General features: G+C 44.5%; 1 protein-coding gene across 1 annotated transcript in view; it reads right to left on the bottom strand.

Moving 5' to 3' along the window:
• KATNA1 (katanin p60 (ATPase containing) subunit A 1) overlaps nucleotides 1-995 on the bottom strand; it is a 16,573-nt gene extending 15,578 nt beyond the window's left edge. The window contains exons 1-2 of the mRNA XM_015408246.1: nucleotides 824-995; nucleotides 1-131 (exon numbers count right to left, since the gene is read on the bottom strand). The exon at nucleotides 1-131 is cut by the window's left edge and continues 27 nt beyond it. Of these exons, the coding sequence (XP_015263732.1) occupies nucleotides 1-131; nucleotides 824-994 (302 nt within the window). The 5' untranslated portion in view covers nucleotide 995. The remainder of the gene's footprint in view (nucleotides 132-823) is intronic.
• Between the last annotated feature and the right edge of the window lie 15,157 nt (nucleotides 996-16,152).

The raw sequence follows: 16,152 nt of genomic DNA, 5'->3' as shown, positions 1-16,152 counted from the left end.
AAGACTTCTCCATCATGAGCTGGTAATTCTTGCTGTGCAGCTTTTAAAGGGGTGCTGTCTAATTTAAAGCTTTCTAGTGTTTTCATGATATCCTTCACATGCTTAGCTTCTACATTTATCTCCTGCCTAACCTGATTGAAAACATGAAATACAAATAAACACTGTCAACATGTAGAAACTTGTTAACTTAAAAGGCGAATCTCTTCATCCAACTAAATCTAAATACACACCCCTCAGTTTCAATCTTTAGGAGGCAGTTGAAGACTGTTTTATTTAGGACCATGTTTGGTTAAGTTTATCAGCAGTCCTGAATTGTGACTTTAAATTTTGAGGTTTTCAAAATGTATTTAATGTATTTTATCTATGTTATAAGCTGCCTTGAGCTCTGTAAGAAAGGAAGACAGCTAATAAATTATTTTTATAAATAAAATAACAACATATAGGTTTTTGTTCCTTGTGAAGAACAGATACATGGTTATACTCTTATCCTTCAAATAAACAGAACTTACAAGCAAACATTTTCCAACTGGATATCATCTCAGAAAATTAAACCTTATAATATTTGTAAAATTCAGACTCTTGTAATAAATAGCTTGAAGGTCTGGTTGCATGAATTGCCCCATATCAAAACAACAGCATTACTTCCTTGTGGTAACTATTCTTCAAGATTATTCATGTCCTATGTGTCCTTTAAAGTTGTCACTGCAGAACTGTCCTCTGAAATCTAATGCTCACAGCAAGAGTGAACATCTCAGAACCATCAGAATGGTGCTTACCACAAAACTATAGATTAAATGAATTCATTGGGAATAGCACAGCTTACCTGTTGCCATTTCTGCTGGAGGTATGCATCTTTGACAGAGGAGAGGTATTTGTTTATTTGGTCAAGTACTCCCTGGTAGTAGACCATTGCAGAGTCATAATTTCCTAACAAGGCATATTCACGGGCTAGCTTCACATTCTCGCTTATCATGACAAGACTCATGCTCAACATAAGCTGGAAAAAACAGACAACATGCTGCAATTGCAAGATACAAAAACTAGGCAAAACAGACATCAAACATACAAGTGATAAAATAATGGAAAAATAAAAGATAAAGGAGAGAACAGTTTTAATTTCTAAACTGTTTCTTCTCTCATATTTCTGAGGTTTTAAGAAAACATTTTATTACTACACAACAGTTAACATTCTGCAAGAGCCTACTTCTCACCCCTATACCAGTAGACTTGAATCAGTTATAGACAGAACAACAGTAAAACATGTACACAATATAGTTTTAGCACACTGTTCAAATGAACTGACCTCTATAAAAGTATATGATAAATGTTAAAACCATATATTAAGAGATGAGATGTGTATTCTGTACGTGTCATCATCATCAAACTGTATGGGAGATGTTGCAACTATGCATTTGCATACCTGCTCCTCCCATTTTACTGTTTTTCCCTTAAAAGAGAGGATTTAAAAATTCATGTCATCTTTTTCTTTATTCATCACTTTTTCTCTTGAAAAGTTTCACATGGGTAGCTGTATCAGTCTGTAGCACAAGAACATGCTCAGGCATTTGGGGAAGTAAATGATGAAGTGAACTTTGACTCATGACGCCTTATACCCTGGTAACTTTTGTTGATCTTTAAGGTGCTACTGGACTTGAATTTTGTTCTAGTGAAAAGCTTTTCTTTTTTGCTCAGATATTCCAGTCCTATCAAAGAATGATTACTATATACTAGCATCTTATACTGAGATGTAACACACTAAAAATAGCTGTTAGAAATTTTTAACAAATTTAGAGTCCAGTGTTTTATTCAAGGTATGAGCTATTGTGTCCATGCACACTTTTTCAAATACACTTCCAGTGTATTTGAAAAAGTGTGCCTTGCACATAAAAGCTCATACCTTGAATAAAATACTGTTAGTCTTAAACGGGCCACTGGACTCTAAATTTGTTCTACTGCTTCAGACCAACCTGAGTGGTTTTTAAGTGTTGTTTCCTGAGGCCAACTTGCTTCCCTGCTGCCCTACTTCTTAGCACTTGCCACAATACTTATCCTTTTTCAAAATCCCTTCTCTGTTCTCCTTCACCCCATTCATACTCCCTCCTTTTCTCTCTATCCTTTGTCAACTTTTAATTCCCCCTTATCAACTTTTAATTTTCCTCCCCTTTATTAATCCTCTTTCTCTTCCAAACTCTTTTCATATTCTTACAACAAACCACTTTGATACTTGGCTCCAAGGCATGCTAAAGGTAATGGGAGGATGGACAGGGTGTAGTGGGAGTTGGGGGAAGGGGGGGGGGGGGGGGGGGACCAGACAGCCAGGTTCTAGCTGCCTCCTACAAAGTCCGGATAGGAGCCACAATTGGAAGGTTAATGAGCACTTGAGCTCACAGCACAGCTTTGTTAGAATTCACTGTTTGTTTGCTTGAAAGTACTCTGACAAAACAGCTGATCCATCAGCAGAATAGGGAGGAGACATCCTCACTACAACATGTGAAAATATGTACAAGAAGAGCTGACAGAGACAAGGAAGGAGGAAGAAAGCAGCACACAACACAGGCTCAGTCAGGAAAACCTACTATACCCTTCTGGCTGGCATATCTAGGGTACCTTCACTCATACACACCAAATAAAATCCACTGTACGTAGTACTGGCTTCCCCTATCAGCACCCAAAATCCTGGAAAGACTTTGCAAGAGGTAGCTTAGGCTACCCACCACAATTTATTTCAGTTCAGAAAATATTAGTGAACATAGTCAATTACAATATTACCTGAAAGTTTTCATGGTTCCTTTCAAAAACTGAGGTTTTTCCTTTCTCCCTCCTTCAGACATTTAACATAAGTGAAACATTTTTGAACTATGTATGCAGAAAAGTGTGTGAAAAATCAAACACCAACCCTTCATCCAAATCCAGGGAACAGAACACTGGAAGAGACACTGCAGCAGCTGAATCTACTGGTGGTTTCTTGTCAGTGCCATACTAAGCATATCTACTCAGAATCCTACTCAAGCCAATTCAGTGGGGTTGGGTCCCAGGAAAGTGAAATGAAGTACCCTTTCAAGTTCTGTGTACTTTCAGTCTTCTAAAAACAGGTGTCTACCTGAATTTCTTCTAACTCATCTCAAAGAGTTAATTCTTAATGAAATTATTTTTATGGGTAAAATTTTACTGGTTAGTCAGCAAAGGTTTTCCCCTACAGGTAATATGGAAGTCCAATACACTCAGAGCCCAGCTGCATATGCAGAGCTGAAATTGGAATTGGTGGCCAGTAGGAACAATGGATGGCAGCAGATTAGCACATAAATTCAAGAGTTAACAAAGAGATGTGAGAATGAAATTGTAGTCCAACAGCACCCCCAAGAAAAACCAAGCTCTACCGTGTGTACATGCGAGAACAGACACTCACCATGTGCACGTTTCTTCATATACCTTTAAACAGATTTCCTCAAATATTACATGCAGGTGTGGGGGATTAGTTGCCAGGAAAAGCTGGACACCAATTTCATTCTCACATTTCTTTGTTAACTCTAATTTGTTGTTATCCACTGATCCTACTGGTCACCCATTCCAATTTCAGGACTGCATATACATCTGGGCTCTGCGTGGCCTCTCCTAATGGCTTATCCCCACCCTCTTTTCCTGTAACTAGCTTTTGTGATTTTGTCTGAAGTGTGTTTTGCACATGAAAGCTTACACTTTGGATAAAACTTTGTTGGTCTCAAAGGTGCCACTTGACTCAAACTTTGCTCTGCTGCTTCCAACCAACACAGCTACCCACCTGAATCTACATACAAATTATTATGATTTGTATCTTCAGTATGTTCATCATACCTAAAACAGCCCATATACCACTTAGAACACCTCAATGTGCAGATTCAACAGTGTCAAAAAGAAAAAAAGATTTCTCCACTGAGATTGCCAGTTATACCCAATTGAGCCAATACAGACAGAAGGCTTGAAACACACTTTCTAGATTTCCTGCATCACTGCACACACTGTAACAGTTGAAAAGGCAGTTAACTTAGAAAATGCCATTAATATGATAACATGGGTATTCAAAATACACCAGAATTCTTCCATTTAAAGAACTATTATACAACATTATGATGCAAAGATCCAAATAATTACTAGCAGAAAAGCCAGCTGCTTATTTTTTATTTGCATGAGAATACTGGTTTGATTAGTATCTGTTCTGTGACAGATCTGGAATGTCTTGTTTTGTTCCTTCTCCCTCACAGGTTCCTTGATTGGCACCTAGGGTTGCCAGCTTCCAGAGATCAACTCCCCTGGAGAAAATGGTGACTTTGAAGGGGGGGGGGCTCTATGGCATTATATCATGCCCTGCTGAGGCCCCTCCCCAAACCCCACCCTCTCCCAGATCCACCCCCAAAGTATCCAGGTATTTTCCAACCCAGACCTGGCAACCCTACTGGCACTACAGAGCCTAGCAGTGCCATCCTAAGCAGAGTTGGACCCTTCTAAACCAGTTGACTTTACTGGGCTTAGGATGATACAGTATGTCATTTACTTATCTTTTCTGATAGCATAGTAACAGTGAAAACATAATTAGCTGTTCCTATCTTTACACCATGATTTTACTCAGTGCACAGGACTGTGATACAGTGGGCTTTGAACACAGGTATCTGAAAACCTACATGTATTTTGTAACCTGCCACTACTTGCTTAATTATTCTCATCTTGCTAAACTTGTCATTTCAAACTGGCTAAGTCATCAAACTAGCAAACGGGTGTATCAGGTATGAGAACTGCACTCACCTACCCTAAACTTTCATATGAAAGCCTGTTAATCTCAGAACTACATTTTATGTAAGGTGTACATTATAATAATCTGATTATTATCTTTATGGAAGTTTCTGAGGTCTATAAAATGCATTTCCAGTGATTAACTAACCTTACCATACCATTGTGGTTTTTATTAAAAGCAACTGTGCAAAACTTTACAAAGAGGTGTTCCACAGTGCTCTGATAATTAGCTTCCACCAGAACAATAGTTAGTTCCCCCCTGAGTTTTTGTAGGCAGAAGAACTGCCACACGTGAGGTACAAATTTCTCACACCTTTTCCCACCCACTAGAGCACTAAATACCTACCAAAATGCTGCTCTTAGGGAATGGACAGGAATAACATGGGGGGGGGGACTGGCGAGAGAAAGGGGAGCCAAGGAAGCTGAGCTTCACAAGTGACAATCCTTCCACTCTTGGAAAAACTCCAGTTGATCCATTTATTCAACTACTATATTTCTATATTGCTTTTCCTCACTGCTCAAAATAGTTTACAATAAAACAAGCAAACAAAAGCTGACAAGAAATGCGACAAATTAAAACCAAGTCTGCAAAAATCCACCTAAACAACACAACCTTACACTGACTCCTAAACTAGATGAGTGCAGAGGCAATCTTTACTTCAACAGGCAAGCCCATTCAATATAAACAAGACAACAACAGTAAACATTCATGCCCTGGCAGTCATAGACCTCATCTCCTTTAAAGAGGGAAAGCAGCAAACCTCTGTGTGAGGATCTTAAGGGTTTACAATACTACAAAAGAAGAGACCAAAAAAAAAAGTGTTCTTCTATCTACAAATAAAATGTCATTGCTGAATTTAAAAAAAAGCCAGGACTACATAGCTATGACAATATATTTTCCACTTCCTTTCTTCCTCTATGTATATACAGCATGTTATTTGTTCTGGATGACTCTGGCCAGGCTTGATGAAACCCTATGCATCTAGTTAGTTTTATTATACCAGATCATTTAACTCCTAGCCAGAAGTACACCTCAGTAACACTATAGGTTCATTCTAGGCATAGTACACAAGTAAATTCGATTACAGACTCTTTGCTGCCTGCCATTGTATGCTTGTTTATTAAAGCACAATTAGTAGGTTCTTAACTGTCATATGCGAGAGGTGTGGGGTGTATTTTGTATTAACTATAATAGGGGCTTTTATGTGCCTTTTTTCAGTTCTGACACAGAGCCTGTTTCCTGAAGTAAGCATATATCAATAAATTATCACTGCCAAGGTGTGTTGTGGAGAGTGTCTTAACTGGGAGACTTGATCAAGAACCTCCCTAAAGTGGTGAAGGAGCTAATGAATAAAGGAGACTCTGAAGAGTCCGGTGAAGAGGCTGTTGCGGAGGAAGCGGAGAGATCCCCACCCACAAGGAGAGGGGGTGACTCAGAGTGAGAGAGGCCCCGAGACGTATTGGAGGCCACTTTCGAAGGCAGCCCAGGGAAGCTGGCTTTCTTCGCCATCCAGGTGCGGAAGATGCTCAGGGAGTGGGGCCACACCTTCACCTCCGATGAGCAGCATGTAGACTACGTGGGATCGAGACTCCGTGACCGGGCCGCCGACTGGTTCACAGGGCTCTATTTTGTCACTGCCCCAGAACTGTGGAACGTGGATGCTTTCATGCAAGCCTTACACCACCAGTTCAAGGACCCGTTGGAGTTGGAGAAGGTTGCACCTGTTCCGTGGCTTACGCCAGGAAACTCGGTCAGTGCAGGAATACGCCGACAAGTTCAAAGCCACCGCCGCCAAGCTGCAGGGGTGGCCACAGGAGGTTTTTCCCGAATTTTACTGTGCTGGGCTGAACACTGTTATTTTGGAGAAGGCTCTAGCCCAAGACAACTCCCTAATGCTGGGGGGATGGATCCAAGTGAGGCTGAAAATTGGCACAACCTGGAGAGGCTCTATCAATACAAAGCGTCTGGATACGGTGCGGGGAAAGTCCCCGGCGCGGGAATCAGTGAGACCCTCTTCTTCCTTTTTCTTTGTGACTGTTACCATCCTTAACCCTGAGGAGGGGACCCAAATCTGGGTATGGGCCCTTATAGACTGGGTATACAAGAGACCTAATAAGTCCCATCTTGGTCATGGGTTTGGGGCCTAAGGTGCACAAGCTAAAAGAACTGGTAGTGTTTACTCAAATGGACGAATGCAAGTGTGCCAGTATTGCACAGTTCAACTGCAGGTGGGGGTGTCGGAACATTGGGAAATGAGATCATTTGTAGTGTACCCGTCATCAAGATTCCCCATGGTGCTAGGCAGGCCATGGGTGCAAGCCCACGACCCCTATGTGCAATGGAGTGTGGAGACCCTCACTTTCCTAGACCCCAGATGTAAGGAGCACTTGTGGTGGCCAGAACGAGGGGAAGAACCTCACCCTGCACCTGAACACATCTGTTTGGCGAAAGACGAACTGGATGGCATTTTCCCCAGAGTATAGAGACCTGGCCCGGGTGTTTGAGGAGAAGGAAGCGGATGAGCTACCTCCCCACCATAAGACTGACTATGCAACTGAAATACTGCTGGACCACAAGTTACCTAAAGGTAAGTTGTATGCTATTAGCCCCGCGGAGAAGGAGAAACTGCAGAGGTTCATAAACAAAAACCTGGACCGGGGTTTCATTAGACCCACTGCCTCCCCTTTTGCCGCACCAGTACTGTTCTGGAAAAAGAAGGATGGGGGCCTCCGGTTATGCAGTGACTATAGAGGTTTGAATGCAATGTCCCATGTCTAATGCCTACCCCCTCCCTCTCATTAAGGACTTGCTGGCCAAGGCTTCTCAGGGAAAGATATTCACTAAGCTGGATTTATGAGATGCCTATTTCAGAGTGCACATAAGAGAAGGGGATGAGCACAAGACTGCTTTTAACACCCCACTGGGACAGTCTGAATACCTGGTCATGCCGTTTGGTCTAGGGGTGTTTATGAACTTAATCAATGAAGTTTTGCACTAGCACTTGTTCAAAGGGGTGGTTGTTTACTTAGATGATATTTAGATAATATATTCACAAGACAAAGAATCACATATAAAATTGGTAAGAGAGGTCGTTAAGGCACTTTATGAGAATTGCCTCTATGCTAACCTTTCCAAATGTGAATTCCACAAAGAGGAAATGGACTTTTTGGGGTACCGCATTACAAGGGAAGGGCTGGGGATAGATCCCAAGAAAATACAAGATGTAGTGGGGTGCACAAGAAGACAGTTACAATCCTTCCTTGGATTTGCAAATTTCTGCCGCCCCTTCATCCCAAATTTTGCCCAACTCACTCACCTGATGACAGACTTGTTGAAAACTAAAGGGAAAGCCCTGGAGAGTAAAAATGGTGGCTGTAAATTGGAGTGGTCCCCAAAGTACCAGCAAACATTTGGAAAACTGAAAGCCTTGTTTACCTCGGAGCCCATTCTCTCCCACCCGGCTGAGACTAATCCATTTATTGTCCAGGTGGACACCTCGGACGTGGCAATGGGGGGTATTTTGCAGAAAGGCCCAGATGAGAAGCTACACCCACTCTCCTATGTTTCGAAAAAGTTCTCTAGCGCGGAGAGGAATTGGGCTGTCTGGGACAAGGAAGCAGCCGCCATTAAGTTGGCTCTAGCCACTTGGAGACATTGGTTAGAAGGGGTCCAGGTTCCTTTTGAGGTGTGGACCAATCATAAAAATTCAGAAGTGCTGAAAAGTCCCTGGCACCTGAATGCAAAGCAGTTGTGCTGGGTGGAGTTCTTCTCTAAGTTTCATTTCACTCTCAAGCACCTCCCAGGGAAGTCCAATTTCCTGGCTGACGCTCTGTCCCGCCTACTGCAGCAGGCTAGCGAACGTGATGAGGTCATAGACACTATGTTCACACCCACCCAGTTGGGGGCGGTGGTCATGACTCGAGCTCAGGCGAAGGCAGGGGGAGACGGCTGGACGGAGAAACTAAAAGCTGCTTATTCTCCACAAGATTTGGAGGCAATAAAGAAAGAGGGTACACTGGTCCAATGGGTGCTGGTACAAAGAGGACAAAGTGTTTGTGCTGGAAGCCCTGCGGGGGGAAGTACTGTCAATGGGACATGACAGTAAATTGTCGGGATATTTTGGATATTTGAAAACCCTGCACCTAATTCAAAGACAGTTTTGGTGGCCACGCAAGCGAGGTAACATTTCGAAGTATGTGGGCTCATGCCAGACCTGTCTCATGAGAAAACGCTGGGGGGGGGGAGAGCTGCTGGATTTATTATAACTCCTAGAAACTCCAGAATGACCATGGTCAGTGATTTCCATGGAATTTATAACAGACCTGCCTCCCAGCCAAGGGAAAAGCCAAGCAATCTGGGTGGTGGTGGATTTGTTCTCGAAACAGGCACACTTTATCCCATGTAAGCAGGTACCCACAGCTTGACAGCTGGCCCAGTTGTTTGTGCAGCACATTGTGAGACTGCATGCTTTGCCCCGTAAAATAATCTCCAATAGGGGCTCACAGTTCGTGGCCAAAGAAGGAATTATTGAAGGTTCTGGGGTGGAACAGGGGTTAAGCAGTGGCTATCACCCCGAAACCGATGGTCAAACCGAATGCACTAATCAGGTCTTGGAACAATTCCTCAGGTGTTTCATTAACTATCAACTGCTGCCTTTTGCAGAGTATAGCTACAATAATTCAATGCATAGTTCCACAGGAAAGTCCCCCTTTAAAGCTGTTCATGGATATGAGGGGGGGCCATTGCCCACTCTGAATTTGGAGGAACCTGTAACAGGGGACGCCCAGGTGTGGTGGTCTACTGTTACAAGAGGGTGGGAAACCCTTCAAAAGACTCTCAATAAGGCAAAAGAGGACTATAAACGCTATGCTGACAAGAATTGGGGCCTGGAGTGGGAAATGACCCGGGTGATTCCGTTTATATCTCCACCAAACACCTGCGAAGGGTACAGCCAGGGAAAAAAACTGGGGTGGAAATATATCGGCCCTTTCAAAGTAACCCGTTTATTAACCGTGTGGCTGTGGAGCTGTCAAAAATCTTGCGTCATGTGCATCCTGTGTTTCATTTTAGTTTGTTGAAGAAGGATCCTGGACCCTAGCAGTGGACTTGTCATCATCCTGTTCCTCCTCCTCTCATGGTCGACGAAGAACCTCACCAGGAGGTGGAGGCTATCTTGGACTCTAAACTGAAATGGAGTTGTTTGTTTTACCTGATTAAATGGAAGGGCTTTGGGTCAGAGCATAATGAATGGGTTGAGAGTAAAAACATCAAGGCCCCCTATCTTGTCAATGTTTTCCATAAACGCAACCCTCACAAGCTGGGTGGTTGAGGAGGCTGGGAGGGGGAGAGAGAAGGAGAGACTGTAGCACTCTCCCAACTGGCTCCACCTGGGTTCTCCGTCCTCCACCAGTCACGGACTATGAAGCAGGGGGGAGGAGTGGCTCTGTTCATATGGGGGGCTTAATCTTTCAGGGCGCTCCCACTGTTGAAGCTCACAGGCATAGAGTGTGCTGGCTTTGTGTGGGAAGCTGGGGAGAGTTTGGCCAACGCACTGGCCGATAGCCTGTCATCCCTTGTTGAGGCTGTGTCCAGCCGGGCATTGGAGTTCCCTAGACTGATTGTCCTGGGTGACTTCAATGTCCATGCCGATGATGCAGCCTCTCCAATGGCGGTGGACTTGGTGTCGTCCATGGCGGCACTGTGACTCTCCCAATATGTAACAGCCCCCACACACAGAGCTGGTCACACACTTGATTTGATCTTCGCGGCGGGGATTACAGTGGACCAGATCACTGCTACAGCAGTTCCATGGTCGGACCACCATGCCCTGAAGGCCCACGTGAACGTGGCACCCTGACCCTGTTTGGGCAGCGAGCACATTTTAGCTCGCTCGCGGAGCCAAATAGGCCCTCAGCGGCTTCAGATGGCTCTACAGGATCCTATACCCCCTGGCAGCTCATTAGATGAGTTAGTCGAGGACTGGCATGGCCAACTCTCAACTGCCATCGATGAGATTGCTCCCCAACACCCTCTGCGCTCTCGCTCTAAGCGGGCTCCTTGGTTCACCGAGGAGCTGCAGCTGATGAAACGAGAGCTCAGATGACTAGAGAGAGGGTGGCGGTGTGCTCGCAATGAAGCAACAAGAGCATCCTATAGGACGTTTATGAGATCCTATGAGATGGCAGTCAAAGCCGCAAGGAGAGAGTTCTACGCGACCACGGTTTTAGCTTACGTCCGGCACAACTGTTTAGAACTATTCGGTCATTAACAGAGCTGCCTCAGGGCAGACCAAATGCTGGGGAATTGGACATCGGCTGTGAGGCTTTTGCAAGCTACTTTGCAGATAAAGTCTTGCTGCTCCACTGCGAACTCCTCGCCACAGTTGAGACAGTGAGCGAACTCGAGGCCCCATGCACATCTTCTAGTTCCATCCTGGATTATTTCAGTCCACTCAGCCTTGAGGAAGTTGACAGACTGCTCTCAACAGTACGCCCAACCTTGTGCATCCTTGACCCGTGCCCTTCATAGCTCATAAAAGCTGGCCATGAGGGGTTGCAAGGTGCCCTCAGGGATATTATCAACGGGCCCTTCACAGAGGGACTGTTCCCGGGGGCACTCAAGGAAGCGATGGTCCGCCCTCTCCTGAAAAAACCATCCTTGGACCTGGCCAAATTGGCCAACTATTGGCCAGTCTCCAATTTGCCCTATTTGGGCAAATTACTTGAGAGAGCAGCAGCGATTCAGTTGCAGAGCTTTATGGATGACACTTCCATGCTAGACCCAGTCCGGCTTTCGGCCAGGCCATGGGATGGAGACGGCACTGATCACCCTCACAGATGACCTCCAGAGGCACCTGGATCGAGGCAGCACCGGCGGCACTGTTGTTGTTGTACCTGTTGGCGGCGTTCGACACAGTCGACCATCAGTTGCTGATCCACCGCCTCGCCGACAATGGGATTTAGGGGCTTGCCCTACAATGGCTCGTCTCCTTTCTCCAAGGTTGGGGACAGAGGCTGGTGGTTGGGAAACAGATGTCCAAGAGGTACCTGCTAGTGTGTGGGGTCCCTCAAGGGGCGGTGTTATCCCCAATGTTATTTAACATCTACATGCGCCCCCTCATCCAGATTGCCCGGAGGCATAGGCTAGGGTGCCATCAATACGCCAATGACACCCAGCTATATCTGTTGTTGGGTGGTCAGTCCGACTCTACCCCAGATGACCTGGAGTGGGCGCTTCAGGACATGGCGAGCTGGCTTAGACTAAGCCAATTGAAATTGAATCCAACTAAGACGGAGGTCCTGTGCCTGAGTCAGAGCGGCTCAGGAGTAGGGATCCCATTACCAACCTCTGATGGGGCGCCTTTGGTGCCAGCGCCAAAGGTCAGGAGTTTGGGTGTGCTCCTGGATGCCTCTTTTAACAATGGAGGCCCAGGTAGCAGCCACTGCCAAGTCAGTCTTTTACCATCTGCAGCTGATTAGGCAGTTGGTTCCCCTTCTTGAATGCAATGACCTGGCAAGAGTGATCCATGCTATGGTCACCTCGAGACTAGACTACTGCAACGCTCTCTACATGGGGCTGCCCTTGTCTCAAATCTGGAAGCTGCAGCTGGTGCAAAATGCGACAGCCAGGCTGTTGATGGGGCTCCCTATACGAGATCACATCCAGCCTGTGCTGAAGGCATTGCACTGGCTGCCAATAGCATACCAAATTTGTTTCAAGGTGCTGGTTTTGACCTTTAAAGTCCTATATGGTCGGGGGCCTGCCTACCTGAGGGACCGCCTTTCCCCATATGTGCCCTAGAGAACACTGAGGTCAGGGACGCAAAATCGCCTGACTCTCCCTGGCTCAAAAGACGCCAGACTGGCCATAACGAGGGCCAGGGCTTTTTCAGTGGCGGCTCCACACTGGTGGAATGAGCTCTCGGAGGACATAAGGGCCCTGCGGGACCTTTTACAGTTCCGCAGGGCCTGTAAAACGGAGCTCTTCCACCAGGCCTTTGATTAGGAGCCGCCACTGATGAATGTACCATCGTAAGTTGAATATGCCACAGCCCTGTTACAACATCGGATGGTCTTTTCTAACTGGATCATGTACAGGAAACCGCTGCCATCTGTTTGCACTGCTTGTACTAGCACTTTTTGTAACTGTTTTATTATGAATTTTATAGTATTTATTGATCTTATTGTATTTTGACATCTGTAAGCCGCCTTGAGCCAGTTTGTACCAGCAAGGCAGGGTATAAATTGGAAGTAAATAAATAAATAAACCATTGGTTGTGTTTCACCATGTTCCACTTCACTGCTTGCCGCAGATATGGGGGAGGCAGGGCCGGCCCCAGCTTATTTTGCACCCTAGGCAAGGATCCCTTCTGGCACCCCACCATTTTTCAAAAATAAATGCATTTTAGGAAGAATGAAAAACACCAATAATTAAGAAACTCCCAGAGTACGGGGCCGGGTACAGTTTGGTGCCCCTAAGGGCCAGCCCGCTCTAGGCGATCGCCTAGTGAGGGAGCCGGCCCTGGGGGGAGGGAATTCCTGAGGGGAGTGCATGGTTGTTTTGAGTGGACGCTTGTAGAAGCCTTAACGTTTCCTTAAGGTTGTGCCCCAAAGGTGGTTCCCAAGGGAGCTGGCCTTGGAGTCTTTTCTGCCAAGCTAGGATGTAGATAAGGCACCGTATATCTGTCAGGGTTGCCATAATAACTGTAGGGGCTGAATGGTGACGTATGCCAGATGTGGGGTGTATTTTGTATTAACTATTAGGGGCTTTTACACGCCTGTTTTCATTCTGACACAAAGCCTGTTTCCTGAAGTAAGCATATCTCAATAAACTATCACTGCCAAAGTGTGTTGTGGAGAGTGTCTGAACTGGGAGACCTGACATCAACACAGACTAAATCCACAAAGCATTATACCATCCATCACTGTTAGACAGATAATTAGAGGACAGCAGTTATATGAGTCCGTAAGAGTTTCCTACCCCAAAAGTAAGCTGGTCACAGGCAAGGAGCCCCTTCTGAGAAGAAGCTATCAATACAACTCCCTCTATTTACAGGATTTTAAAATCATCTAACAAAAAAAGCAATGGTTCCCACTTGATAAAGGTGCACATTCTTTGCGAGCTCATTATTTTATAATTTCAAAACACCATACAAGATTATCTATATTTAAAATAGCTTCTTAGAATACATAAAAATGTTAGTTCATTCTTGCTTTTTATCTTAACAAAGCCTATTTAAAAATTATTCCAAGTTTCTCATATATATGAATATCTTCTGGCTCTCAACCAATACTCCCATCCTTGAATCACATCTTCACTTCTGTTAAGTTGGACATTCCTGCAATTTTCACCTGGACCTCAACAAATTGTATCTATTGATAATGGGTTAGAAAGCTTCTAATCTACACAAGACCATATAATTGTTGTCACTCTGTCTTCTTACTGCCCTTCAAGACTATTCTGTCCGGTGTCTCTACATGCACTTCTTGGCATGCTTTCCTGAGAAGCCAGGTTTGTTCTGACTACATGTGCTACAACATCCTCTATGAGTTTTCTGGTTAAGTCTGTTCCCCCACATTTCTGGCCATAGCCATGATATAATGTTTTATGCTACACCAAGCACATTGTGGGCATAACTGTGTCAAAGTTAAGGACTTTATGTCCCACTAGTATCAAAGCAAGAAAGATAAGTGTGAAATAAAAAAAAGAATTCATTTGTTTCTTAGACCAGTACTCACAGCCTCTGTTCATGTGAATTCTAAATGTGGATTTCAGGAAGCAATGACTTTGTGGTATCAAGAAATAATAATTCCTTCACCATATCCTGTAGTGACACTCAAAACAATAGAAGGCTGGGAACTAGTTTTACTTCAAATAATAGAATTTCTAGCTGTAAAATGTTTTATTTCACAGTCCCATTTTTTAACATTTACTTTAACATGATAACAAATTGTTATGACACAGGTCTGGGGGAAAACTGCAGTTATACAACTACTATATGGCTAACATAGCTGTGAAGCAGTTGACTGTGGATTTCTCCCTCTGAGGTGGAGGACATCTTGTGGGTGATTCCCATCCATCACTTAGGGAGGCAGGACAAATTTCAGTTACTTCCTGTTTCCTTTACTGGGAGTCACCCTAGGCTCAGTTCTTTTCCTGCCTCAGAAGGGAGAGCAGCTAGGTGTAGGCTCTGCCTAACCCTATCTTTCTGAGTTAACTTACTTTCACTTTCTCCTTCCATCTTTGCTGTTCCCTCTCTCTGAAGAAACTTAAGAAAAATCAAATCCTTTTCTTCTTCCTTCCTATATATTATCCTCTTTTCTCCCCCCCCCCTTTGGAAGTTGAGCATTGCCGGGCCGGTTGCTCTCTTACTGGGAGGGGGATCTCACAGACTGCCTTCCATGGCATTAAGAGAGGATAGCAATGGATTTCTCTCCACTCCGGAGATAGAGGCTGTGGTGGTGGCCGATGCTCAACCAGCAGAGCAAGGCGAGGATGGCATTCCAAAGCGCGCCTGTGACGTCCTCCTTATTGGGGAGGACTGGGTTCCCTTTAAAAGTGTTCTTTTGATTCTGTTTATCTGGGTATAGACGGCTGCCACCAGGAAATTTTAAGTATTTCCAAACCTTTATACTTTACTGTTGCTTTTCCTATCTTGGTAGACAGAGTTCAAGGCTTACGAGGAACTATGTGTTCCTGAGGAAGTAATTATTTCAGAGCTGGTATACTTTAATGAAAGAGGATTTATTGAAATAAAAGATAAAGAGGGTAGAACAATGTAACTAGTAATGTGTAAATAATGAACAATTGCTTAGTGTATCACACACAATCTTCTCCCTTACTGACAGGGATCTTTTCAGGTAACTTTGCATCACTGGTTTATCTCAATGCCATACAGGTTCACTGTCTCTTTCCAGTCTGTTATAACACCCAGACTTTACTATAACATTTCTTCACTTAAACTTCACATTTTCCTAGACTCACTCCTCAGATCTCTCACTCCTTTCATACACAGACAGAGAACTTTTTCCCCACACAGGACTGCTTCTCACTCCTTTCATACACAGAGAACTAACTGAACTCAACTGTCAAAACTGTAACTGTAAAACCTGACTGACATACATACTCATCCACTCATTTTCACTTCCAAAACCCCTCCCACTCTCTGTCAACCACCAATCATACCACACTTGCTTCTCTCAACCACTCTAGTCTACTTACCACAGCCATGCAACCAAACTTTTAAAGAGACACACACACACATACTCATCCACTCATTTTCACTTCCAAAACCCCTCCCACCCTCTGTCAACCACCAATCATACCACACTTGCTTCTCTCAACCACTCTAGTCTACTTACCACAGCCATGCAACCAAACTTTTAAAG

Source organism: Gekko japonicus, unplaced genomic scaffold (genome assembly GCF_001447785.1).
Source record: "Gekko japonicus isolate JY-2015 unplaced genomic scaffold, Gekko_japonicus_V1.1 scaffold5380, whole genome shotgun sequence".
NCBI classification, from domain to species: Eukaryota; Metazoa; Chordata; class Lepidosauria; order Squamata; family Gekkonidae; genus Gekko; species Gekko japonicus.
The sequence above is the reverse complement of the archived record's forward strand: the minus strand, read 5'-3'. Positions and strand labels throughout refer to the sequence as shown.